The sequence below is a fragment of the Leucopleurus acutus genome, assembly GCF_964270905.1.
Source record: "Leucopleurus acutus genome assembly, chromosome: 9".
In the NCBI taxonomy this organism is placed as follows: domain Eukaryota; kingdom Metazoa; phylum Chordata; class Mammalia; order Artiodactyla; family Delphinidae; genus Leucopleurus; species Leucopleurus acutus.
In genome coordinates this window covers 102,858,716-102,882,617 of record NC_139144.1, presented here as the reverse complement: position 1 = coordinate 102,882,617, position 23,902 = coordinate 102,858,716, and the positions used below count along the sequence as shown (strand labels likewise).

The 23,902-nt window shown below is 59.3% G+C and overlaps 3 protein-coding genes across 8 annotated transcripts in view; 2 read left to right on the top strand and 1 right to left on the bottom strand.

Moving 5' to 3' along the window:
- Positions 1-13,351, bottom strand: part of AGAP3 (ArfGAP with GTPase domain, ankyrin repeat and PH domain 3) — a gene marked incomplete at its 5' end in the record, with an annotated part of 56,570 nt that extends 43,219 nt beyond the window's left edge. For both annotated transcript variants that reach the window (XM_082845906.1, XM_082845904.1), the window contains one exon: positions 13,027-13,351. In XM_082845906.1, the coding sequence (XP_082702032.1) occupies positions 13,027-13,351 (325 nt within the window). The remainder of the gene's footprint in view (positions 1-13,026) is intronic.
- A 3,059-nt stretch (positions 13,352-16,410) lies between these two features.
- TMUB1 (transmembrane and ubiquitin like domain containing 1) lies at positions 16,411-18,765 on the top strand. Its single transcript, XM_082846827.1, has 3 exons — positions 16,411-16,479; positions 17,363-17,781; positions 18,079-18,765. Exons 2-3 carry the CDS (start codon positions 17,393-17,395, stop codon positions 18,428-18,430), a joined length of 741 nt encoding a protein of 246 aa, XP_082702953.1. The 5' UTR covers positions 16,411-16,479; positions 17,363-17,392; the 3' UTR covers positions 18,431-18,765.
- A 412-nt stretch (positions 18,766-19,177) lies between these two features.
- Positions 19,178-23,780, top strand: FASTK (Fas activated serine/threonine kinase). Of its 5 annotated transcripts, none has more exons than XM_082846587.1 (10): positions 19,178-19,332; positions 20,129-20,551; positions 21,047-21,226; positions 21,346-21,485; positions 22,318-22,531; positions 22,633-22,792; positions 23,007-23,098; positions 23,182-23,296; positions 23,370-23,484; positions 23,577-23,780. In XM_082846587.1, exons 1-10 carry the CDS (start codon positions 19,251-19,253, stop codon positions 23,682-23,684), a joined length of 1,629 nt encoding a protein of 542 aa, XP_082702713.1. In that variant the 5' UTR covers positions 19,178-19,250; the 3' UTR covers positions 23,685-23,780. The 5 variants fall into 5 exon arrangements, with proteins under 5 accessions (XP_082702713.1, XP_082702714.1, XP_082702712.1 ...); XM_082846588.1 differs by having other exon boundaries at positions 19,178-19,338; positions 20,069-20,551; XM_082846586.1 differs by lacking the exon at positions 19,178-19,332 and adding an exon at positions 19,384-19,587 and having other exon boundaries at positions 22,318-22,510.
- The last annotated feature ends 122 nt before the right edge of the window (positions 23,781-23,902 follow it).

The following is a 23,902-nucleotide window of genomic DNA, read 5'->3' as shown; positions in this document are numbered from 1 at the left end:
GCAAGCAACCTTGGGCAAATTCCTCTACATCTCCGTGCGTCAGTCTCCCCATCTTCAAGATGGGGATGATAACACCCCAGGAACGTCTCGAGAATGACAAGCAAGCACGGAGGGCAGAGCCTGGCACACAGGCACTAACAGAAAGCTATTCTTTCGAGTTCTTTCTGAGATGCCAGATGAGATGCAGCCACCCTTCGCTCAGAACCCTGCGGCTCCCTGGCACCTGAAGCACGAGCTGTCAATCTCGCGATGTCTGCAGCACAAACAAAGTGCTGGAGTGTGGGGTGGCGCATTTGAATAGTTTAAAAACATGCTACGCCAGCAATTTTCATAATAAAATCACGACTCTGGTAAAACAGCGTCTCGCGGTGCCTATCAAAGCAGCCAGGTACGCCACAGGGCTCCCCCCACGTCCCTCCACGCTGGGTCACTGGGTAGAAACCCCATAGAGGCCCTGGCGTGCGGCGCGCTCTTTCGGAAATACAGTTTTTCTTCGGTGCCAACTCAGCATCACCCGGCCCATCCTCTCCTGCTTGGAGCAGAGGGACACCCCACTCAGCCCACTCCCAGCTGGGCTGCACCAGGCAGCACTGGGACCTGTACCCCCGCGTGCCACAGAAATCAATGTTCCCCTTGATCGAGTTCAGGGGGCACCCTGGAAGGAAAGGCAGTGGCAATGCCCAAGGCACCCAGTTCAGAATTCCGAAGGGCCTCCCCGCTCCTCCCCCCACCCCACGGCTGCACACGGCTCCCTCCGCCTGGACCACCCAGCCCTCACTCTCCAGGACGGATTTTCTCTTGCAGACAGAGGGGAAGGACTCTCTCCCGTGCCCCCCGGGGACCCTGCCCCCTCAGTGGGTCTGTGTTAAGCTGTTTGGACTTGGGTCAGGGTCTCCGTATCTATGCCATTGGTGCCCCCAACGTGGACACAACTGACTGCCCTGGACCTGCATGGGGCCTGTTCCCCCTGCACCCATGGGAGACACACAAGTGGTGGCCGGTGTCCCTCCCTTGGCCTCACACCCACTGTCGCCAGGCGAGGGTCACACAGTTGGGGCAGAACGTGGCCGCCTCCCGGGGCCGCGACCCAGGGAAGCTTTCTCCCCGGGCAGGTCGCGGGCTGTAGGGCGACCAGTCAGAAGCACACGCCGGAAAGCAAGACACCTTGCTCTTGGGGACCTAGCAGCTCTGGCCCAGCTCTGAGCCCTGGAGGAAGAGGCCAGAGAACTCCACGCACCGCCCCTCCTCCTGGTCACCCCAGTGCCGGCGAGGCACAGGCTGGCGGCCCAGACTCCGCGGGGAGGCACAGGCCTCAGAGAGAGAAGTTAGGCCCCTCCACAGACAGTCCCCGCCCCACCCTGCTCTGGGGGCTGCAAAGCTCCACCTCAGGGGCCTCACAGCCCACAGGCCCCCTGCCCTTGGCTGCTCGGGGCCAGCAGGCTGGGAGGGGACCCCACGGGCAGCACCGTGGCCCTGGAGGGGACGGAGCAGTGTGATACAGGCGAGGGCTCCCTGAGCCACCTCCAGGTCCAACAGGGCCCCTGGGCTGGGTACAGAGCAGGGAGGGCCCTTGGTCACTGGTACCTGCCAGGCTGGTACTGGGCTAGGGGCCCGAGGCCCACTGGCCATGGGCTCAGTGTCCAGGAGGAAAGCGGCAGATGAGGCCGACACCAGCTTGGGGCCAGTGGGGGGAGAGCACCCACTGCTCCAGGCCCCACGAGGGACCAGGCCAGGGGAGACTAGGGGCTGGGGAGGGATACCCAACAGACCAGAGCCTCGAACGGGAAAGGTGGGCGATGGAGCTGGACAGAGGCAGCTTTAGATCCCAGCTCTTCTCGCAGGTAAAGGGAAGTAATGGCCCTGGAGGGGCTGCCGTGCGCTCAGGGCCCACTGAGAGAAGCGAGGCCCAAGGGCCACAGCCGGCAGGGGATGGGGATACCCAGGAAGGGAGGTGAGAGCCTGTTAACACAGTTTCAGGATGGCGTGTCCGCCCCCCGCCCCCCCACCCACCCGAGAGTGACAGCCTGGGAGAGAATGAGAGCTCTGCAGGGTGATGGGCTCTGTCTTCTGTGGGTTGGCTAGAGGGGCCTCAGGACATCTCATCCAAGATGTCAGTCACCAAGGGCCTGCTAAAGGCAGAGAGCGGCCCAGCCCAGCCCACTGGCAGGTTCCCTGCTGGCTCCCCGGACAAAGGTTAACCAGAGCGAGTTGGTGAACGCAGCACCACAGGATGCTCCTTCCTGGGCGGCTCCACAAACATCTCATCCCCAAGCAGAGCGGGGAGGGGAAGGTCTCCTTATTCCAGGGCCCGAGTGGACTGAGAGACAGAGCAAGGAGCCAACCCAGGCTGCTGGCTGAGAGCGGCCTTATTCTGTGCCTTGTGTTTTCAGAGAGCACGTGTACGTTTACAAAATTTTCGCTATTATATACACGTTACTCAGCGTAAAGACAAAACACAAACCAAAAAAAAAAAAAAAGCTTACCAAAAACAGCTCCTGCCTAAGACACCAGGATGGGCTGAGGGGAATATTGTGACTTTGCTGGTGACACACCCTGGCACAACTGCTGTGGGTCACGGCTGAAGGGGACATGGCCGGGATCACCCGGCCCACCTCTCCTGTGAGCTGGAAGGAGAGTACCACGGTGAAGTGCAAAGGCCCGGGGCCTCACCGCCCTGCTGCTCAGCAGTGACCTTGAATCCCTGGTAGGTGGCTTCCACCCTCTCTGGTCCACAGAGCGAGGGCTGGCCGGCTGGCCGGCCTACATAATCGGCACCCTTTTCCCTAGTGGTCTGCACTTCACAATCCAGCACTTTAGTCCATCAAGCATCAGGAGGATACGCAGAGGCCAGCCAGTCCACGGACTGTGCTGTTCACACGAGCTCTGCCCAGCAACAGGCTCGCTGTCCGGCACGTCCACTCCCGGTCGGGCCCACCGGCCCTTGCCACCTCCCTTCCCCTCACCCTAATTCAGGATTATCCTCGGGCTGTGATGCAGAGGGGGCGGGCGGGGACGTAAGTAGGGCAGAGCGGCAGCCACGTGAGATGAAACCTCCAAACCCAAGTGACGCGAGCCACGCTGGGGCCCGTGGGCAACCCATTCTCAACCAAGACGCTGACTAACAAGAGCCTGGACGTGATTCCCCCCAACAGACACGCGCCCTCTCCTCCAGCTTCTTGCAAAAGAGCGGGGTCTGGGCTCACGCCCCACCTTCCGCCTTGAGCAAAACCGTGTGAACCTCGGTTCCAGAACTTGAGAACCCCTGGACGGGAACACGTTTTGGGGCCGAGCACCCTCAGCAGTAGTTGTGCTTCCGGGTTTGAAGAAAATCCACGGCGACAAAAAACTACCGTGACTTCAGTAACCCTTCTAAATAGATTTATCTGCTACCCATCACCACGGCCTGAGCAGGTACTCAGGAGTGTTTGTTGAATGACTGAGTGAAAACGGCAGGATATACGTGAAAGGCACGTTACTTAAAAATTTTAATATGATACTTTAGAAAGATGAATCCAAAAGGATATACTTCTGTATTCAATTTTTCCAACGAACAGGAATTCTTTTGTTACCTTATAGGCTAAAATTAGAGCTGTTTTTCCAATACCAGAGACACCGGCCACGCACGGCTCTTGAGCGCTTGAAATGCGGCCAGTCCAAATGGAGAGGCACTGAGCGGGTGAAACACAGTTTGAAGACTTAGTTGAGAAAAGAATGTAAGATGTCTCATTAAAAATTGTTATATTAATTAATTAATTTATTTATTTATCTTATTTAATTTTTGGCTGTGTTGGGTCTTCGTTGCTGTGTGCAGGCTTTCTCTAGTTGCTGTGAGCGGGGGCCACTCTTCATTTGCAGTGCACAGGCTTCTCACTGCGGTGGCTTCTCTTGTTACGGAGCACGGGCTCTAGGCGCGCGGGCTTCGGAAGTTGTGGCTTGCGGGCTCCAGAGCGCAGGCTCAGTAGTTGTGGCGCACGAGCTTAGTTGCTCCGCGGCATGTGGGATCTTCCCGGACCAGGGATCGAACCAGGCGGATTCTTAACCACTGCGCCACCAGGGAAGCCCCGTTATATTAATTTGTTAATTGTGCATTGAAATGATAATATTTCAGATACAATGGGTTAAATAAAACGCATTATTAAAGATAATTTTTTTTTGCTTTCTTAATATGGCTACTTGAAAATTTAAATTTACACATGACTCACATGTGTAATTGGTGCTGAATTAGAGGAAATACTTTAATCGACGGGCAAGCAATCAGATGAAAGCAATGCTGGGTGCCTGTGTGACACACTCCTTATGACCAGCTGTGGGCCAGGGTCTGCTCCAATCAGCTGGAACGTCAGACAAGTCCGGACCTGGCACCCCTCCTTGGGGCCTGCCAGGCTAAACCAACTTACCCCAAACTCTGCCCCGCCAGGTTCTCCCATTCGCCCACTCGGGTTCAGGGAGCATGACTGGGGAGCCACCGCTGCAGGTGCCACGAGGGACACTCTCTCCCTGAGTCCTCTCCGCAGCCCTGCAAAGGCTGGAGTCACTGTGAACACTTCCGAGGGGCCGGGGCTGGTCTAAAAGCTTTGCACGCGTTAATATACTTCACTGTCACACCTACACAATGAGATGGGTGCTTGTTAAACTCATATTAGCAACAAGGAAGCCAAGACACAGAAAGGTTATACCACTACTGAGGGTTAGGAATGTACATCTAGGCAGCCTGGCTCCAGAGCCGGATGTACCCACTACCCTGTACAGACTGTGACAGAGAAGGAATGACACCGGGCTCCATTCTACACATCATCCAGCCTAAAACAGTCTAGAAGAGTCTAGAAGCAATAACCAAGACGAGTGGGGCTTCAGAGGGACTGAAAGCCACCAAATCATCACAGTGCTTCTTAGCAAAGGGCCTTCATCTAGGGTCTGTTTAACCAAAAAAGTTCTCTGGGCAGGGAAGTGCATCTGCCCCTCCCTGGAAGAGACCACACACAGAGGAGGGGCCGGGAGCTCCCACCAGGAGCAGAGCAGGAGCCCCGAGTGGGGTCCAGCTCTCCCGGCCTCCCAGCCCTGCCGTACACACAGACCCACAGACACACACGGAGAGGCCATGACTGGGCTCGAATCCCACTCTACCAGCTTGGGCTCCAGGTTCGCAAGGCAACAAAGCATCAAATTAAAAGGCAAAAGAGAAACTGCTGTGGGCGGGTGCACCAACAGTGGCAAGGAGGGGTGCTGACAAACAAGAAAGAGAAAGAAAATACACACTATAAACAGGCACGACAACAGCAGAGGCACAGACATCCCTCTGGGACCATGTGCTGTGGGCTCACTCACCTCGGTGCCCAGGGCCCCGGGAGGGCCAGAGTGCCGCCAGAGAGATCAAGACCCCAGCTCCCCTCCAGCAAACGGCAACGTACGCCTGATATATGTTTGCATATTAAAACTGTCCTACACAAGGGCTTCCCTGGCAGTCCAGTGGTCAAGACGCTGCGCTTCCACTGTAGGGGGTGTGGGTTCAATCCCTGGTGGGGGAAGTAAGATCCCACATGCCGCACAGCCAAAAAAAAACAAAAACAAAAACAAAACTATCTTACACATATTAAGAAAAAGAGTAACAAACCACGAGGAAGATGAATAAAGGATATGACGGGAATTCAACAAAATACAACAACCAAAAACATTATGTTTCACGTTGACTCTCACTAGTAATCAGATACACACAAGATAAAACAACAACAAAAATCATTTCTCGGGGGCTTCCCTGGTGGCGCAGTGGTTGAGAGTCCGCCTGCGATGCAGGGGACACGGGTTCGTGCCCCGGTCTGGGAAGATCCCACATGCTGCGGAGCGGCTGGGCCCGCGACCCATGGCCGCTGAGCCTGCGCGTCCGGAGCCTGTGCTCCGCAGTGGGAGAGGCCGCAACAGTGAGAGCCCCGCGTACCGCAAAAAAAAAAAAATCATTTCTCTTCACCTTTCAAGTGGACAGGGTGGGCAGGGAAAAGGCAGTCTCTGCCCCAGGGAAACGGGAAGGGCCTTCCTGCAGGGCAGTGTGGCGCACAGAGAAAGTCCCCAAAAGGTCGTGCGTGCCCGACGGCCTCACTGTTTTCTTCCACTTGGGAATTTGTCCAAAGGAAATAATCAGACAAGTGTGAAAAGATCTAGGTACCAGGAGACTTGGATCAACTGCACGCAGCCCCTCAGCTCACCACGAGCACGCACTGGGTGCTCGCTCTGTACCAGGCACCGCTGTCGGCACCCGCCGCGCCTAACTCCATCACACTGTCACTACCCCTCCTCCTTACCTGAGGAAACTCAGGAACAGAGGCGATGACCAGCTCCTGGAGGGCTCCCGGGCAGCGCGTGTCATATGCTGCGCACAAGAAGGCAGCCTCAGAACCTCCCACTGAATGGAGTGTGCCCTCCCTGGACCAGGGACCCAAGACTGAGATGGTCCAAATGCTCGAAGGCGGGGTCACAGCGAGCTGTGCAGATGAAACCAGAACTGGGTTCTAGGAGAACCCGCCAGGGGGATTGGGGGCGCTTTTATGACTTGCCCGAGTTCTCACAGCCAGTTGGCGGCAGAACAGGAATGAGAACCCAGGTATCCCAACTGCCCCGCAGGGAGCTGCCAGACGGGTGCATGAACGCAGATGCCTTTCTTGAAACTGAGACTCTGGTTCCCCTTCTCCCAGTGGAGTATTTCCCACAGAAGTCCCACTTTCGCTGTAAAACGCCAAGAGTGTCATCAATCATAGAGCAGTAGACAGTAGATATATATAGGAAAGAAAGCAGATGGGAAAGACACCCATCAGACAGACAGACAACAGCAGGTACCTTGGAGAGGGGTGGGGGGCACACACATTTCTTCGACTTCCTTTCCACATTTGAATGTGCTATAACCAGCATGCATAATTTTTGTCATTTAAACATATATTTAGGGGCTTCCCTGGTGGCGCAGTGGTTAAGAATCCGCCGGCCAATGCAGGGGACACGGGTTCAAGCCCTGGTCCGGGAAGATCCCACATGCCGCGGAGCAACTAAGCCCATGAGCCACAACTACTGAGCCTGCGCTCTAGAGCCGGTGCGCCACAACTACTAAGTCTGCACTCTAGAACCTGTGAGCCACACTACTGACTGAGCCTGCGCTCTAGAGCCCGCGAGCCACAACTACTGAGCCTGCGCTCTAGAGCCCGCGAGCCACAACTACTGAAGCCCGCGCACCACAACTACTGAAGTCCACGCACCTAGAGCCTGTGCTCCATAAGAGAAGCCACTGCAATGAGAAGCCCGCGCACCACAACGAAGAGTAGCCCCCGCTCACCGCAACTAGAGAAAGCCCACGCGCAGCAATGAAGACCCAACGTACCCCAAAATTAATTAATTTTAAAAATAGTAAGTTATTAAAAAAAAATAAAATAAACATATACTTAAATTTTTTAAATGTTCAAATATTTTGGAGTGTTTCTTGACCAAGCATCTTTCTCCTACGCACAACATCCATGCTGCTCATAGAAGGGAGAGCCCCCCTCCAAGAGCCAGTTGGGGATTCAAGACACTCAGAAGAAAACCATGACAGGAAAGAAGAGATCGGGGTCACCCTTAAGTGATACTCCAAAAGCTTCCAAAAGTTCAACTCGAGGTCAAAACCTTGCCTGAGAGGCACCCAGAAGGGCTGACTGGGTGTTCAGCCTGGCCCAGCAAAGCTCAGTTGGCCCATCCCTGTGAGGGGAGGAGCACGAGGCCTGGAGGTGGAAAACCAGGCAGAGTCCCCGGCTGTGCCGCTCCTGTGCGGCCTCGGGAAGTGACTCCGTCTCAGTCCTAGGAGATCTCATTTGCAAAATGGAGATGATACCTGCAAACCGGAGAAGACTGCAAAGGATTGCAGAGGCCTCGTGACCATCTCCAGCAGGCAGGTGAGGAATGTTAACTGGTGGAACACTGCACAGCCCATGGTCCCCATCCTCAAAGCAGGAGATCCCGGTCCCCTCCCCTTCCCGCTTCCATAACCCTAGAGCTCAGCTCCATGCACCAAAATTAGCTGCCCCTCACCCCCAGCCTGCGTGGTGGAAGTTGGCTAGGCGTCAGGAGGAATGCTCTCTGGTTCAACTAATCTCGAGTTACCTGCATATTAAGAAGAGAATGGGGGCAAGCCAAAGGGACCTAAGTGGGTGTTCAGGAGATGCTGAGCGGAGACACAGGAGTTCTCAGGGCCCCGGGCCTGCCTCCCCCAAGCTAGGGCCTCCTTCCCCCTCCATTCCTGAGGTTCTGAGGCCAGAGGCCCGCTGACAGCTGCTAGGGAGGGCTCACAGTCAAATGTACGGCGTGGACACTAAGAGCTCATTAATCCACCTCTCCTGCCTGCTCTCCCCGTGGCCTTCTCCCTCTGATCCAGCCGGCACTGCACAGAGAGTAAGTTCTCAAATGCAACCGGCTCTCAAATACGACCTGCCGGTTGGCTTCTACTTCAACCCTCTCGTGACAGCCCATCTCCTGCAGGCTTAAGGGTCACCCTCGTATGGTCTTCCGGAACAAGGTGAGGTGTAAATGAATTAATACAGGATAAAGCATTCAAAACTCCCGAACCAGGGTCCTCCCGCCTGTCCCCCGTGGACTCAACGCTCCAGGCACGCAGACCAGCCTGCTGTTCCTCGAACCCCGACCCTTGCCGCCTTTGCCAACCTGTTCCCTCTGCATGGAGCACCTCTCAGACCCTGCGCCTGGCACACACATTCAGTTAAAGAAATAACTGGTAGAGGAAAGTTAGGGTATGTGCCAGCCACAGGCTGTTGACGAGCGAGGACCGTCTTATCTATACGGTGCCTTCCACCTGGCAGAGAGCTGGAGCGCAGTGAAGGAGGACTGAGTGGGGGGTGGGGAGGCTGCATCTCGAGGCCGCCCAAGTTCCTGCAGGCTTGGGGTCCTGACAAGGCTTCCCCAGTCTCTCATCTCCGCCCTGCTTTTCTTAAAACCCGGCCTTTATCCCTGCCACTCCCAATCCCCCCTCTGGCACCTCCTACACGCTGATCCATTCACCTCCAGGGTCTAGAGCGCTGGCTCAGCCCCTTCTCTCCCCTCCTGCTCTCCACTGCGCTAGATGCGACTGGACCACACAGTAGGCGCTAAATAAATGCATCTGGAACAAACGCAGCTTTCCCAGGCCACTGGCACCCACACTGATATCCTCTTTTTCAGAATTCCTAGAGCTCTTCTGTGCAAAGTCCTAAATAACCAGTCCCCCACCAGGCACTCATTCTCCAAACCAGCTAATTCCCAGAAGGGGCCGGGGAAGTTACAAATGCAGATCCCTGGGCCCCCATCCCGGACCCACGGGAGAGAGCTTCAGAAATGCAGACTTGAGCAAGTCCCACAGGCGAGAATTAGCCGCAGGTTGCGGGATGCCCACCCCGAGGAGCAGGCAGAAGGGAGCCAGCTCAGGGGAGGGCTTCTCCGTCTCCAAAACGCACACCGCTCTGCTCTCTGCATCAGAGCGCTGTTGCTGGGATCTAGTCACAGCACACAGACGGAACAGGGGACAAACTCTAGAGCCCTGGGCAGGCCTGCAGGGAAGCCTGCGGAAGCTGAGGCTGCCCCCTCCGACCGCCCTGCCCACAGCTCCGGACCCCCTTCTCTCTTCAGCCTAATTTCGAACGAGACAGGAAAACCCACACCTCTTTTTACCTGAGTCCTTTCAGAATGTTACCAAGCCCAGAGCCCACAGAGGCAGGCAGACGGGGCCTCTCCAAGGAATTTCACTGCTTAAAAACCCCTGGGGGAAAACCAAGGGCCATGGGAACAAGTCACCCAGTTGACAAAGCCGGGTTCCTGCCGCAGCAGTAGCCTCCCGGGGCCACAGTCCGCTTCCAGGCCCTCCATGCGGGCCTCCCCTTGGGCAGACCTCCCCGGGCTCACATCGACTCAGGGACAAGCCTGCCTTTCCAGGGACCCCAAGGGCTGCTTCTCCCAACACCTCATCCTGGCTTCCGGCTCACTTGGCCCAGCACCCCCGTGTTCTGTATGCCCAGGCTGTCCCCCATCTGGACCAAGGCCTGGTTCCTTCGTGTCCTCTTTCTAGGACACAGCCAGGACACCCAAGCAAGCCCCGGGAGCACCCCTCGCTGCAGGTCCCTCGCTCCTCTGAGCCTCGGTGTACCCACCAGGGAGGTGAGAGTGGCTCAAGGGCTCCGCACGCAGTAGGCTGTCTATGCCTCCGTCCCAGCTCCTGGTGACATTCCGCTCGTTCCTTAAGACCGTAGGGTGGACAGGGTTTCTCTTTCCTTGGACTTTGGTGGGAAAAGGAACTCCCTCCCTCCAGATCCTGTCCTGAAACACAGGAAAGCTCAAAGTTCCTCTGCTTCTTCCTGCCCTGGCCACGGGGTGAGAGGGGCTGACAGAAGCAGACAGAGAGAATACAGGAGGGCAAGGTGCCACCACGCTTCCTCAGTCCCAAATGCATCCCGACCGCATCTCCGCAGTCACCTTCAAAGCTCAAACGCACCCTTCACTAAAGTATTACTGAATGAGGCTTCTCACACACTAGGAAAATGTCATCCCTTTCCCCTAAGAGGCTCACCCCTAGTAAACACAGGATCAGCCTCCCAGGCGATGAATGTGTTTATGTAACAGTCTCGACCCAAGTCCGCTGGGCCCTGGAAGGGCCTCGGTCAGGCTCAGAGAGTGAGCAGGGAAACGCCCGCCAGAGAAGCTGCTGCCCTCCCTCCACAGAGAGAGAAGGTGCCGACGCCGCTTTGCAGGACGGCGGCAATATGGTTTGGCAGATGGGGAGAGGAAGGATATACGGCAGAAATCGGAGAAGGAGTTTTCTGGGTTTTTTTTTTTTTTTTTTTTTTGATGCCTGCCTACAGCAGAAAAGCTGGGGCGACAGGAGTGGGAAAGCAAGGGTGAGGTGGGTAATAAAGATGGGTTCCAAGAGAGAGGCTGGAAAAAAAAAGGGGAGAAGAAGAAAGAGGTGGGAGGTCTTGCCAAGAAAGAGCAGGGAAGCAGGGACCAGGAGAGCTGGGAACGGATGTGTGAGGAGCAGCTGGGCCCTGGTGACAATGAAACACTGGGTCCCAGGATCCGCAATGGTGATACCAAGCTTCTAGGCTAAGCAGACGGAATGTGGGGTACTTCCAAACCGCAATGGGGAAGCTGGTCACGGGGGAGGGCTCTAAGAGGGGAAATTCCGCCTATCGTGTTGAATTCAAGATGGGGGCGAAAACCCAAGTGTGTCCCAGGAACTCTGGCCTCCATATCACGGAAGATGCCGGGCCAGAGACCTCCTGAGCTCGGGGGGGCGGGGGTACTGTTAAGGAAGCGGGAGTTAGACGTGGAATCCGGCCAATTCTGCCTCTCCCTGCTCTGGACGCCATCCCTCACCCCTCCTGGGGCTGTCCCACCCCCTCCAAAAGGGGCTGTGAGGGGTGGGGGAGGCATCTTGGTGCTGGTCAGGAACTTACTTCCTCTGGGGAAACAGGGAAGCTGCAGGGAATGGCATTTCTTCCCCCCACCCCCCACCCCTTCAGATCTAGGAGGAAATATTGGTCATCTCCTCTCTTTGGGGCCCCTGGCTCACACAAATGCCATCTCCTGGTCCCCAGCCACACCGATGATTCAGGCCATTTACTCAGATCCATGCTAATGAGTTTTTTTCTGTCACCTAATTAGTTCACAGTGAACTCAGCCTTCAGAGGAAAGAGATGCGATGCGAGAGAGCTGGGAAAAAGACAGAGAAAAGGCAGACGGGAATGCTACAAGAAAAGAGCAGGACCCCAGCTCTAAATTGGGTTCCCCTACCCCCAAAAGACCAACTATGCCTTCCTCAGCCACGGGGACCTCTGAAAGCAGAAACGGGGTGTTCAGGTGAAGGACACCCCCAAGAGCCTCACACAATGAGAGAAAGATGGGAGTGCGGCCCTAACTCTGAGGCCCAAGTACTGGACAGGGCCCTGCCCACAACTCCAAGTCATCAGCAAAAGGCCTTGCACTCTGCCTGCATTTCCGAACTCACCACCTGCTGGTGGGCGTCCCCCTGCAAATGGAGCCGGAGGAGGAAGCAGATGGCCCAGGGCCAGGCCCATCTGCCCCACATGCGTTCAAAGGTCACCACGCCGCTGGGGTGCCTGCCGGTGCTGCCCGTCCCCACCACACCCGGGGTCGTGGTACATCTGCCAGCAGCGTGCACCCACTTCCTTTGCCCCTCAGTAGCCGAAGTCCAAGGCCCGAGAGCCTAGAGAAAGGAGCGCTGGGCAGCTCAGTGGCCCGGGGTTCTAGTCCCCGACGCCTGGCGCTGTGTCCCTGGAGGTCGGTCAGCGCCCACCAGCCCCGAGCCCGCCTCTCGAGCGGCTCCCTGGAGAGCAGCGGCGGGTGCCCGGCGCGCGGGGGACCCAGCGAAGGCGCCGCTGGCCCGGCCGGGGCTTCCCACGCGGCCCCGGCGCCCAAGCCCCGCGCCAGGCCTGGCCCGCGCCCGCCGGGCCGCGGCAGCGTGGAGGGTGTGCGTCGGAAGAGCGAGCCTCGGCGAGCGCCACCCTCCGGGACCCGCGGGCGCTGGGCCCGGGAATTCTGCCATCCACTAACGGGAGGCTCCGATCCACCGCTCCGCTGCGGGCAGGGCCGGGACAGCGGCTGAGACGCCTCTCCGGCAGCGGCCCCACCTCCCGGCCCGCCGAGGCCCTCCGCCGCGCCCACCCTACCCGGCCATGCCTGACCAGACCTGGCCTCTGGACCCCAGAACCTCTGTGGTTCCGAGCGCACCCGTCCCCGGAGCGACACCACCCTCACGCCCCGGAGCACTAAGATCAGAAAACCTGTCCCCTGGCACGGGACCTGCCCCCAGCCCCAAAGTGTTCCCGGACGAGAAATGGCGAAGCCTGGCCGCCGGCTATGCAGCGCCAGCGATCAGCAAACCGCGTGCCCCCGACCTCAGGCGCGCGAGGACCCCCAACGGGGAGAGCGTGGTCGGAACGGGCCAGCAAAGGCCCCGGCCGGCGCCGGAGAAGCCACCGCGCCCCAGCTCCCGCAGCCCCCGGCTCAGCTCACCCTCGATGGAAATGACGTGCTCCCGGATCTGGTTCTGCAGCGCCAGGTCCTCGATGCGCTCGATCAGGTCGTAGATGGCGTAGATATTGGGATGCACGGACTCGAAGCGCTGGATCTCGGCCCGGATGGCCGCCGAGTTGGAGAGCGCGAACTGCTGGGGAGGCCCGCCGGCCAGCTGCTGCGAGGGGCCGCCGCCGCCCCCGGCCCCCGGCCCTGCGCCGCCGAACTGCCCGCCGCCCCCCGCGCCGCCGCCGCCGCCGCCCCCCGGCGCCGCCAGGCTCGGCTGCTGCTGCGGGCTCTGCCCCCCGCCCGCCTGGAAGTTCATGGTTCCAGAGCCGCGGGGCCCGAGGCGGGCCCGGCCGGATCCCTGGGCGGCGCGGCGGCAGCGGCAGCGGCGGCGGGCGGGCGGGCGCGCGGGGCTGGCGGGGCCGGGACTAAGGAGCCGGCGGCGCGGGGCTAGTGCATGGGGCCGGGGGCCGGGGGCCGAGGCCGGGAGGCGCCGCCGCGCACGCTGTGGCCACCGCTGCCGGGCGCTTCCCGGCGCCGCGATCCCGCTGCCTGGGAGCAGCCTCCAGCGGCAACAACAACGGGACCGGGAGCGCGCGGCCCGGGCCCTCCCCCCGCGTCATGCGCACGCACCGCCGCCCCCGCCGACTCCAGCACACGCAGCCCGAGCCCCCCTCCCCGCCGCCCCCGCCCCCGCCCCTCCTGCGCGCGGGCCCCAGCGCCCCCGCCCCTCGCTTTGCTCGCTGGCTCTGCAGCCTCCACCCCCGAGCCGCGCGCTCCAGCCCCAGCGGCCGGGCCCCTCCCACCCAGCTTCGGCCCTTCCGCCTCCTCTCCAGGCCCCACCTACACCCGCCGCGAGGGCCCCTCGCTTCGAGAGGACAGCTGCACTGCCCCCCTCCCGGCCCCGGCTGTCGCTTTCGCCTCCCTGCGCTGGTCTGGGTGGGGTGTCCGATCTCTGGGCAGCGCCCGCACAGTGCCCTGCGCCCGAGGGTACTGATGAACGCGGCTGATTGGCCGAGGAGGGTCGCCAGGCCAGGCCCAGTTGCGCCTCCCTTACATCGCCCTGCCTTCATTGCGGCACAGGCTCCCCTGTCCCAGGGCCCTGAGGTCAACCCTAGAGACCACGCCGACCCAGGGTTCTCTCTCAGGCCCTGCCTGGACTTTCCATTGCCGGCTGCAGCACCTAGGCTGGAAATCTGCATTCCCGGATTCTATTTCCAGTTCTTCCTGAGGAGAGCTTCATCTGCGGGGCCCTTGGAAATGACACTTTAAACAACAGCGTCCCCACACTTATCTTCCAGCCTCTCCAACAAGACACCCACTGCCGGACCGGGAGAGGACCAGTGAACACAGCTGGACCCCACTGAAAGGGGGAAGGAAGAAGAGAAAGGAATCAAATATTATGCCTTCTTTCCCACTCACCCCATTCAAGACACGCACCAGAGTCCACATGACTGTCTCAATTTTCTTTGTCCTCTCTCCCTTGTCTATACTGTGTTCCTGTCCACTCCTGGGGCCAGGGAGTTCCCTCAACGTCCTAGTTCCTCTGCATCCCCATTGCTAAAGCTGTATGTAGTTCTGCTAGCCACCCCCCCCAACTTTTCTGAACCCCATAAGAGGGGGCATTTGCAGAGCACTGGTCCCAGCCAATCAGCCTGCCAGGGCTACACCCCGATGTCCTCTGGCACAGTCATCCTTTTTACATATCCTTCCACTTCCCAGGCCAAGCTGGGTCTTTTCCCAGCAAAAAGTTGCCCACCATTCAGCTACCTACACAACTCTACCCCAGTACCAACCCAGTCACCATTCCTAAGTTTCTTGTACCTTCCAAAGAAGCTGGTGCGAGCTAATCAACACCGGGGGCCTCCCAAACTCCTGAGGGATGTGGGTTCTACGTATCTGCTTGACCTTCAGAATGTCTTGCACCCTCTCTGGGCTTCATCTGCAAAATATAGTGGTTGAACAAATCACCTACCCTATGTTCTGTAAGCCTAAGAGCAATATCTAACATATCTTTTAGAAGCTTAGTTAGAATTGACATCAAGCATTTGCACCAGGTACCTCCCAGTAGAGCTGTTGAGGGTAAAGAGTCCCTCAGAAATGTTGCCCCGGCAGCCAGCACATTCCTGTTTTAGCACTGGTGGGCTACTTGTCTCCTTTATTAGTGTATGAGCCACATGAGGGCAGGGATAGAGTCTGATTCACTGTACTCCCAGCATCTCACCCAGTGCCCAGCACATAGTATACATATAAAAAAATATTTCTAGAATAAATGAATAAATGGAAAGGAAGGAACTAGAAATAAGTTAGTTCTTTATATTATAAATCTAAACTGACTGTCCCAAGGCAACATTTGGAGTGCTTACTCCCACAAGTAAGCATTTGCTATCAGAACACTGGGGTGCATTACTTTTAATCAGGACTGGTCTATACAATCTAGGATGTAAGATCTCTGTGCCTCTCTGTGGCTATAGAAGCCCAGAGGGAGGGAAAACCCATGGAAATTAACTGGCCCTGGCCAGGCCGAGGCTCAACAACCCCTGTACAGCAATACTCTAGGGACCTAATTTCTGAGGCCAGATTTGGGTGGAGGAAGTGTTCTAATACCAAGTGAACAAATATCTGCTGTGTGACAGATCCCCTACATAGTTTTCACACTTGTTTAATAAAACACCTGATTTTTTCCTTACAATTGTCTTATGAGGTATGTTTTAGGAACGAAGAAATTTAGGTTCAAAGAGATTCAATTACGCACACAAGGTCATATAGTTGATAAGCACGGGATAAGGGATCAGCATTTGTGCCAGGTTCCAAAGTCCATGCTTCTTGCACAGTCTTACAGGGGCAAAGTGGAGAAGGGGACCAGGTAAATAAGGCAGCCCAAGCTGCGGTGGCCAGCCCTGAAGATGGATATCCTCAGCCAGCCTGGTGGGGCAGCCCAAGAGTACTGGGCTCTGGGCTGAAGAGTCCATTTGGAGGGTCCAGGATGCCTTCCGGCGTCCACTCTGACTTAAGAGTAGGCCGGGGTAGGGTCCACCTGAGCTCCCCAAAGGCTCTATCTCGAAACACCGGTGCTCTGACACGCTCCAGCTGACGTTAGTTTCTGGAGTGATACATGCCCTGGCTGCCCGAGGGGGAGGGGAGGATGCTGCTGCCGCCCAAAACCTCTGCGGGCTGGAACAACCCCCAGACACGCCCCCACCAGCCCCTCAGCGATTTGCGGGCACCGAGACCGGGCAGCCGAGCCCGCACGTGGGTCCGCAGGGCGGAGGGCGGGGACTGCTCACCGCGCCGGACTACAAGACCCACAATACTCCGGGCTGCGGCGGCGGCGGCGCAGCGGCAGCGGGGAAGGCGGGGGGGGGGGTGCCTTCAGGTGTCTGCGACCTCGCCACCTCCCGCCCGGAAGTGCCTGAGGGTCCGCTATGGGGCTGGCGGAGCCAGGCGGTGAGTCCCTGCGCCTTGACCGTACCCACCCCGCCGCCACCTCAGCTGGCCCTCGCTCGCCCCGCCCCGGGATCGCCCTCCCGCCACTCGGGGGTGGGTGTGGGGGGCGGGAAGATGGGAGGGGTGATAGAGGATCAGGGTGGGGAGGGCGAAGTCTCGGATTCCCGGCCGAGATCTGGGGTCCTGCAGCAGGCTGAGTTTGGAGAGGCTTCCAGAGGAGGCGCGGGGTCGGGCCGCCTCGGGGTGGGGTTTGAGTGCACCAGGAGGGGCCGAGTTGGGTGGGGGGTGGCAGCCCTCGGAGGTTCCAGTTTGCCAAAGGGCGCAGTTTGACTTTTGGCGTGGGGAAGCCTTGGGAAGCGGTCCCGTGCCGCGGGTCGGGGTTTGGGTAAATGGTAACCGGGAGGTGTGTGTGTGGAGAGACCTTTTTCTTCCCCCTTGGAGAAACTTCAGCGACGGAAGAGTAGATGAGCTTGGGGTGAAATAGACGAAGGAGTAGATAAACTTTGGGATGACCTAGACGGGAAGAATAGGTAAGCTTTGGGGTGAAGTTTGTTGGAGGTTGAATTTAGGGGAGAGTCGCTTAGAAGGTCAAGGCCCTGACCTCGGAATAGGGTTTGGGTGAATTGGGCAGCTGGTTGAAGACCTGATCTCAGGTTACAAAAAATTAGGACTTGGGATTTGGTGATGGGAAGGGGTACGTGGGGCAAGTTTGGGGTAACTGGGTGTCAGAGCAGTCCGTGTCCCACGGTGGGGCTCGGGTATGTGGGCAGAGGTCTGAGGACTGTGGGAAAGTTGTGATGGGGTGGGGTCAGGAGCGCCCCTGAAGTTCAGAGGGCTCCTGGCGGGTGAGCCAGCCCCTCATGGGTTCTTTGTGCCTCTCCAGCTCGGTAGCGCAGCGGGCAAGGCAGGTGCCATGGCCCTGATCGAAGGGGTGGGTGATGAGGTGACCATCCTTTTCGCGGTGCTTGCCTGCCTTCTGGTGCTGGCTCTCGCCTGGGTCTCAACACACACTGCCGAGGGCGCTGATCCACTGCCCCAGCCGTCAGGGACCCCAGCACCGACACAGCCCAGCGAAGCCATGGCGGTCACCGACAGCATCAGAGGGGAGGCCCCAGGAGCTGAGACCCCCAGCCTGAGACACAGAGGTCAGGCTGCACAGCCAGAACCTGGCGTGGGGCTCCCAGCAACACCGCCACCTCCAGACTCCCCCCAGGAGCCCCTAGTACTTCGGCTGAAATTCCTCAACGATTCAGAGCAGGTGGCCAGGGCCTGGCCCCATGACACCATTGGCTCCCTGAAAAGGTAAGCCGGGAAGAGAGAACAGGAATAAAGGGCTAAAGAGTGGGGTGGGAATGATCACAGACCTAGAAGGGCCACTGAGGATATCAGTATCTGAGACTTATCCCTCCGTTTATAGATGAGGGAACTGAGGCCCCCAAATCACACACCGTATTGTTCCCCTGAAGCAGGAAGGGCCCCCTTAGAGGCCCTGACTTGGGTGGTAGGTGGAGGACAGAGGTGAGGGTGGGAGAGTTATTCCGGGCAAGGGGCCAGGATTGCCTGAGACCTGCTCTATTACCCAGGTCGCTCTCTCCTCAGGACCCAATTTCCTGGCCGGGAACAGCACGTGCGACTCATCTACCAAGGGCAACTGTTAGGAGACGACACCCAGACCCTGGGCAGCCTTCACCTCCCTCCCAACTGTGTTCTCCACTGCCACGTGTCCACTCGGGTGGGTCCCTCACACCCACCGTGCCCACCGGGGTCAGAGCCAGGCCCCTCCGGGCTGGAAGTAGGCAGCCTGCTGCTGCCCCTGCTGCTTCTGCTGCTGCTGCTGCTCTGGTACTGCCAGATCCAGTACCGGCCCTTCTTTCCCCTGACCGCCACTCTGGGTCTGGCCGGCTTCACCCTGCTCCTCAGTCTCCTGGCCTTTGCCATGTACCGCCCGTAGTGCCTCCACGGGCTCTTGGCAGTGTTGCTGGCCCCTCCGGACCTTGCTCCCCACGACACGGCGGGAGTTGCTGTCTGCCCAGGCCTGCCTCTCCGACCTGCCTCTTCCCACTACCCTGGAGCCCAGCCCTGCGCCGCAGAGCACTCCGGGGGCCAGCGGAGGCCCCTCCCTGCGACCTCCACGGCTCTGGGCCGCCCCCTGGGGCAGCTGGCCCTCAGCGCCCACCAACAGTCGGCTCCTCCGGGTCAGACAGCTGCTGTCGCTGCCTGGGCCCTGGGCAGAGCCGGGCCACGCCCCTGGGCCCTTCTTAGTGTTCTGCCTGAGAATCCAGCCACCTCTAGTCCCTGACAGCTCCTTGGGCTGATTTAGGGACTCAAAGACTGAGGGGCTGGAGAAGGGGAGCTGGGAGGGGTGGAGGGGGTTCTCTGGAACATGTGCAGATTAAATAACTGTGAAGTTTTCACCCTTGGTGTATGTCTGCGTGTGCGGGTCCGGGGGCCGGGGAGCTCTTGCCCACTGGGAGACAAGGCATGAAGGGCGCCGACCGGGCACTTCGCTCTGCCCAACCTGCCCAGCCCGGCCGCTGACTCCCCGTCACCTTTTCATCCCAGCCTCAGCCCCCTAGCCCTTTGGCCCCGCCCCGGCCCCGCCCCGTCGCCGCGCGCGCAGCTTCCCGGAAGCAGGGGGCGGGGCGCGCGGCGACCTGGCGCGCGGGGACTGACGGGAGCCACGTCTTTGCTGGCCGAGGACTGTGCCGCGGTTGGCGTCTGGGCGGCGATCCGGGGGCTGCTGGGAAGATGGCGGACTCGGTGGCCCCCTGATGAGGAGGCCGCGGGGGGAGCTCGGCCCCCGGGCCCCGAGACCGACCGAGGGAGCGATCTGCGCGGGGCCTGGGGAGCCATGTAGGGGTGGTGCCTGCGGGGCGGGCCGCGGGAGGGCGGCGGGAGTTGGTGTTGGCGACCGTGCCCACGGTCTCCTGGCATCCCCGGGCCGGGTGGGCGTTGGGGGAGGGCCCTGACACCGCCGACTCCGCGCCATGGCAAAGCTGAGCCCTCGGGCTCCACGGGCGCCCTCCAAGGTGGGCCCTGCGTTCTCGTTTCACGGGCGAGGAGACTTGGGCAGAGAGACGAAGCCACTTGTCCAAGGTCACGCAGCTGGTAAGTGGGAGCACCCAGCATGGAACCCAGGACCGTCCGGCTGCGGAGCCCGCGCTCCACCCTCTGTGCCGCCGCCGCCTCCTGCGGGAGGGGGAGGTGGTCGGGAGGGCGTATCGTCGCGGCGAGCTGGGCTCCAGGCTGGGCGCGACCACTAACCAGATTCGTGACCTCGGGCTTAACGTAACCCCCTCGCCTCTCTGGGCCTTGGTTTCTCCACCTGTGAAATCGAGGTAATGCCAGCCCTGCCTCCCTCCTCATAGGCCTGTAAGGAGGACGAGAGGGGATAATGCATGTGGAATTGCTTTGTAAATATCCCTACGCTGAGCACACTGAAGGATTACGATTGCTGTTTCAGAGGATGGAAGAAGGCAGAGAGGGGCGGGTTGGGAAGTGGAGCAGAGCAGTCATAAAGAAGGGTGAACATGAGTCAGGGTTGCTCTGACCCCAGGCTCCACCGGATGGGGAGCGAGGTGAGGAGTAGATAGCTGGTCTTTCTCACCGTTGGAGAATACCTCACCCCCTTTTCTGGGCCACCCCTCAGGGTCTCCATCACCCAACTCCATGCTTCGAGTCCTGCTATCTGCCCAGGCCTCCAGTGCTCGGCTGTCTGGCCTGCTGCTGCTCCCACCAGTACAGCCCTACTGTCTGGGGCCCAACAAATGGGGAGACCGGCCTCCTGGAGGAGCCCCCCATGCAGGCCCTGTGCAGGGGTTGCAGCGGCTTCTGGAACAGGCGAGGAGCCCTGGGGAGCTGCTGCGCTGGCTGGGCCAGAACCCCACCAAGGTGCGCGCCCACCACTACCCTGTGGCACTCCGTCGCCTGGGCCAGCTCTTGGGGTCTCAGCCACGACCCCCTCCTGTGGAGCAGGCCACACTTCAGGACTTGAGTCAGCTCATCATCCGAAACTGCCCCTCCTTTGACATTCACACCATCCACGTGTGTCTGCACCTTGCAGTCTTACTTGGTGAGGACGGTGTCTGGGGGGTGGGTGGGCGTTAACGGAAGAATAGAGAAACAGCAGAGGACCCGAGATCGCTGACAGAACGCACCCCTCGGGCTTGCCAGGAACGGCACATACGCCGCCACACTTGCTGCTGCTCCCCTGTATCCGTGGCAGACATCACGAGTCAAGCAGCAGGTGCTGCAGCTTAGCTAGGGTGCCACCCCAGGTCCCTTCTAATACAGCGCTCTAGGAAGCCCCTGCAATTTGTTACCACTGGCAAGAGATGAGAACTCACTTGCCTTCTTTGTATAAGGCCTTCCCCACAGACTGTTCTGATACCTTAGTGCACGTGATATCTCACATTTCTCTAGTGTTTGCACGTGCTCTGTAGCAAACCTTCCAGCCCAGGAAACAGAGATGAGAAGGATTGGGGATTCATTAACTAAACCAGGACTGGAGCAGAGCAGAGCAACTCCCGGTTGCTAGGACTGCCTCCTCTGACCCTCTCCTCCTCAGGCTTCCCATCAGATGGGCCCCTGGTGTGTGCCCTGGAGCAGGAGCAAAGGTTCCGCCTCCCTCCGAAGCCACCTCCCCCTCTGCAGCCTGTCCTTCGCGGTGGGCTAAGGTTGGAAGCTGCTCTCAGCTGCCCCCGCTTCCAGCGGCATCCACAGCATCACCTCATCCGCAGCCTGGCAGGTGCTGGAGGGGGTTAAGGTTCATGGGAGGAGGGGAGGTGAGGCGGAGGCAGGTGGTGTCTGGTGGAATCTAGTTGAGGTCTGACCTGAGGGTCCGGTGTGATGAGCTGTTCTTCGCAGAGGCCAGGCCAGAGGAACTGACGCCCCACGTGATGGTGCTCCTGGCCCAGCACTTGGCCCGCCACCGGTTGCGGGAGCCCCAGCTTCTGGAAGCCATTGCCCACTTCCTGGTGGCCCAGGAAGCCCAGCTCAACAGCAAGGTGGGATTACCTCCCACCTTCCCATGCTCCTCTCCTACTCATCCCATCCTAAGACACCTGGCAGGCCTAACCCCCACCCAGCCTGATTGGCTGCTTCTATCTGCAGCAGACAACCCAGTTAGGCTCTCTGCTCTTTCCCGTGGGGTTCCACCTTTGCTCACACCCTCGCTGTCTTGTCCAGCTCCCCAGCATGTATGCCTGGGTTGTCTGCACTTCTCCAAACACTCTTTTTTTTTTTTTCTTAAAGAAGATGTTGGGAGTAGGAGTTTATTAAGTTATTTAATTATTTTTGGCTGTGTTGGGTCTTCGTTTCTGTGCGAGGGCTTTCTCTAGTTGTGGCAAGTGGGGGCCACTCTTGATTGCGGTGCGCGGGCCTCTCACTATGGCGGCCTCTCTCGTTGCGGAGCACAAGCTCCAGACGCGCAGGCTCAGTAGTTGTGGCTCACGGGCCTCGTTGCTCCGCGGCATGGGGGATCTTCCCAGACCAGGGCTCGAACCCGTGTCCCCTGCATCGGCAGGCAGATTCTCAACCACTGTGCCGCCAGGGAAGCCCTGCAAACACTCTCAGCCCCTGTCTTAACTTGGTTGATCCCACTCTGCTAAGTCTTCAGGGACAGAACCCACAGCCACGTCTCCTCTGCTTGTGTGAAGACTAATCGCGTGGAGCTCAAGCAGTGCTTACACTGTTGAGCTTCTGGTGTGTGTGTAGAGGGATTGTCCTGCCTTTATGGTGATGCTGTGAGCTTGCAGGCCAAGCCTCCCTGAGGTCCAGCTTGTAAAGGATACTGGAGAACCGCTTCGCGCTGGGTGATGGGCTGCCCTTGCTCCGCAGGTGGTACAGAAGTTGGTCCTGCCCTTTGGGCGACTGAACTACCTGCCTCTGGAAGAGCAGTTCATGCCCTGCCTTGAGAGGATCCTGGCTCGGGAAGCAGGGGTGGCCCCCCTGGCAACGGTCAACATCTTGATGTCACTGTGCCAGCTGCGGTGCCTGCCCTTCCGAGCCCTGCACTTTGTTTTTTCCCCAGGTTTCATCAGCCACATCAGTGGTGCGCAGACTGGAGGGCTGGCTGGGTCCCGGGGAGCCAGTGGGCAGGGGAAGCAGGGTGGGGGTCTGCAACCCAGTAAGCCTTGTCCTGCTTTCCTGCAGGCACCCCTCACGCCCTGATTGTGCGGCGCTACCTCTCCCTGCTAGACACGGCCGTGGAGCTGGAGCTCCCAGGATATCGGGGTCCCCGCCTTCCCCGAAGGCAACAAGTGCCCATCTTCCCCCAGCCACTCATCACCGACCGTGCCCGTTGCAAGTACAGGTGGATGGGGCAGCTTTGGGGAGGGGAGGGGAGCGGCCCGCAAGAAGCGCGGGGTAGGCCAACCCCGGGGACCATGTTCTGTGTGTGCTGCTGCGCCCTACGCAGTCAGAGTGGAGCAGCAAAGGCATTTCCCAGGGCCGTGGAACTAGGCAGGAGGGAGCTAGAACGAGTGTCTTGGGGGCTTTCCTGATACCGGTATTCCTCTCCCCCTCAGTCACAAGGATATAGTAGCCGAGGGGCTGCGCCAGCTGCTGGGGGAGGAGAAGTATCGGCAGGACCTGACCGTGCCTCCAGGCTACTGCACAGGTGAGCTCCGGGTGGGCCAGCGGCTCGCCAGGACACGGAGCCTCCGCTGAAGGCCAGCAGCTCTCTCTCTCCATGCCCTGCAGACTTCCTGCTCTGTGTCAGCAGCTCTGGTGCTGTGCTCCCTGTGAGAACCCAGGACCCCTTCCTACCGTATCCTCCCCGGTCCTGTCCCTACACAACCCGTGACCCTGCCCAAAGGTAAGGGAAGAGGGTGGGAGAGCCTTGCCTGCCTTCATAGACAGCAGCTCTGAGCCAGTCACTTCTCCTCCAGGGTGGTACTGATGCTGCGGGAACGGTGGCATTTCTGCCGGGATGGCAGAGTACTGCTGGGCTCACGGGCTCTGCGGGAGCGGCATCTGGGCCTGATGGGCTACCAGCTCCTGCCGGTGAGAGCCCTCCCCACGCCCACACACTCAGCTAGTACCCCTCCCCCGGCCGGCCAGGCCCTGGGGTAACCTGCGACCCTCTCCCCCTGCAGCTACCCTTCGAGGAACTGGAGTCACAGAGAGGCCTGCCCCAGCTCAAGAGCTACCTGAGGCAGAAGCTTCAGGCCCTGGGCCTCCGCTGGGGGCCTGAAGGGGGGTGAGGGCGTGCACATGGGTTCAGGATGCCCCCCCATTGGGGGATGGACAGTTTGCACTTTGGCTCCCTCTGCTTTGATTTGTCATTAAAGTTCCTTTCCTTCCCCATTGCACATCTCGTTTCTGGGACAGAGCGGGCTGGAATCCGTCACCTCTCTTCCATTCATACCCGGCTCACACACACACGCGGCCGGGGACAGGTGGGGGCCGAAGCACTTTATTG

Bases quoted from the DNA above. Each gene is read 5' to 3' on its own strand.
- TMUB1 (XM_082846827.1), top strand. From the start codon at position 17,393: ATGGCCCTGATCGAAGGGGTGGGTGATGAGGTGACCATCCTTTTCGCG. The intron at 17,782-18,078 runs GTAAGCCGGGAA...CTCTCTCCTCAG, and splicing joins ACCATTGGCTCCCTGAAAAG to GACCCAATTTCCTGGCCGGG.
- FASTK (XM_082846588.1), top strand. From the start codon at position 19,251: ATGAGGAGGCCGCGGGGGGAGCTCGGCCCCCGGGCCCCGAGACCGACC. The intron at 21,227-21,345 runs GTGCTGGAGGGG...TGTTCTTCGCAG, and splicing joins CCTCATCCGCAGCCTGGCAG to AGGCCAGGCCAGAGGAACTG. The intron at 21,486-22,317 runs GTGGGATTACCT...CTTGCTCCGCAG, and splicing joins AAGCCCAGCTCAACAGCAAG to GTGGTACAGAAGTTGGTCCT.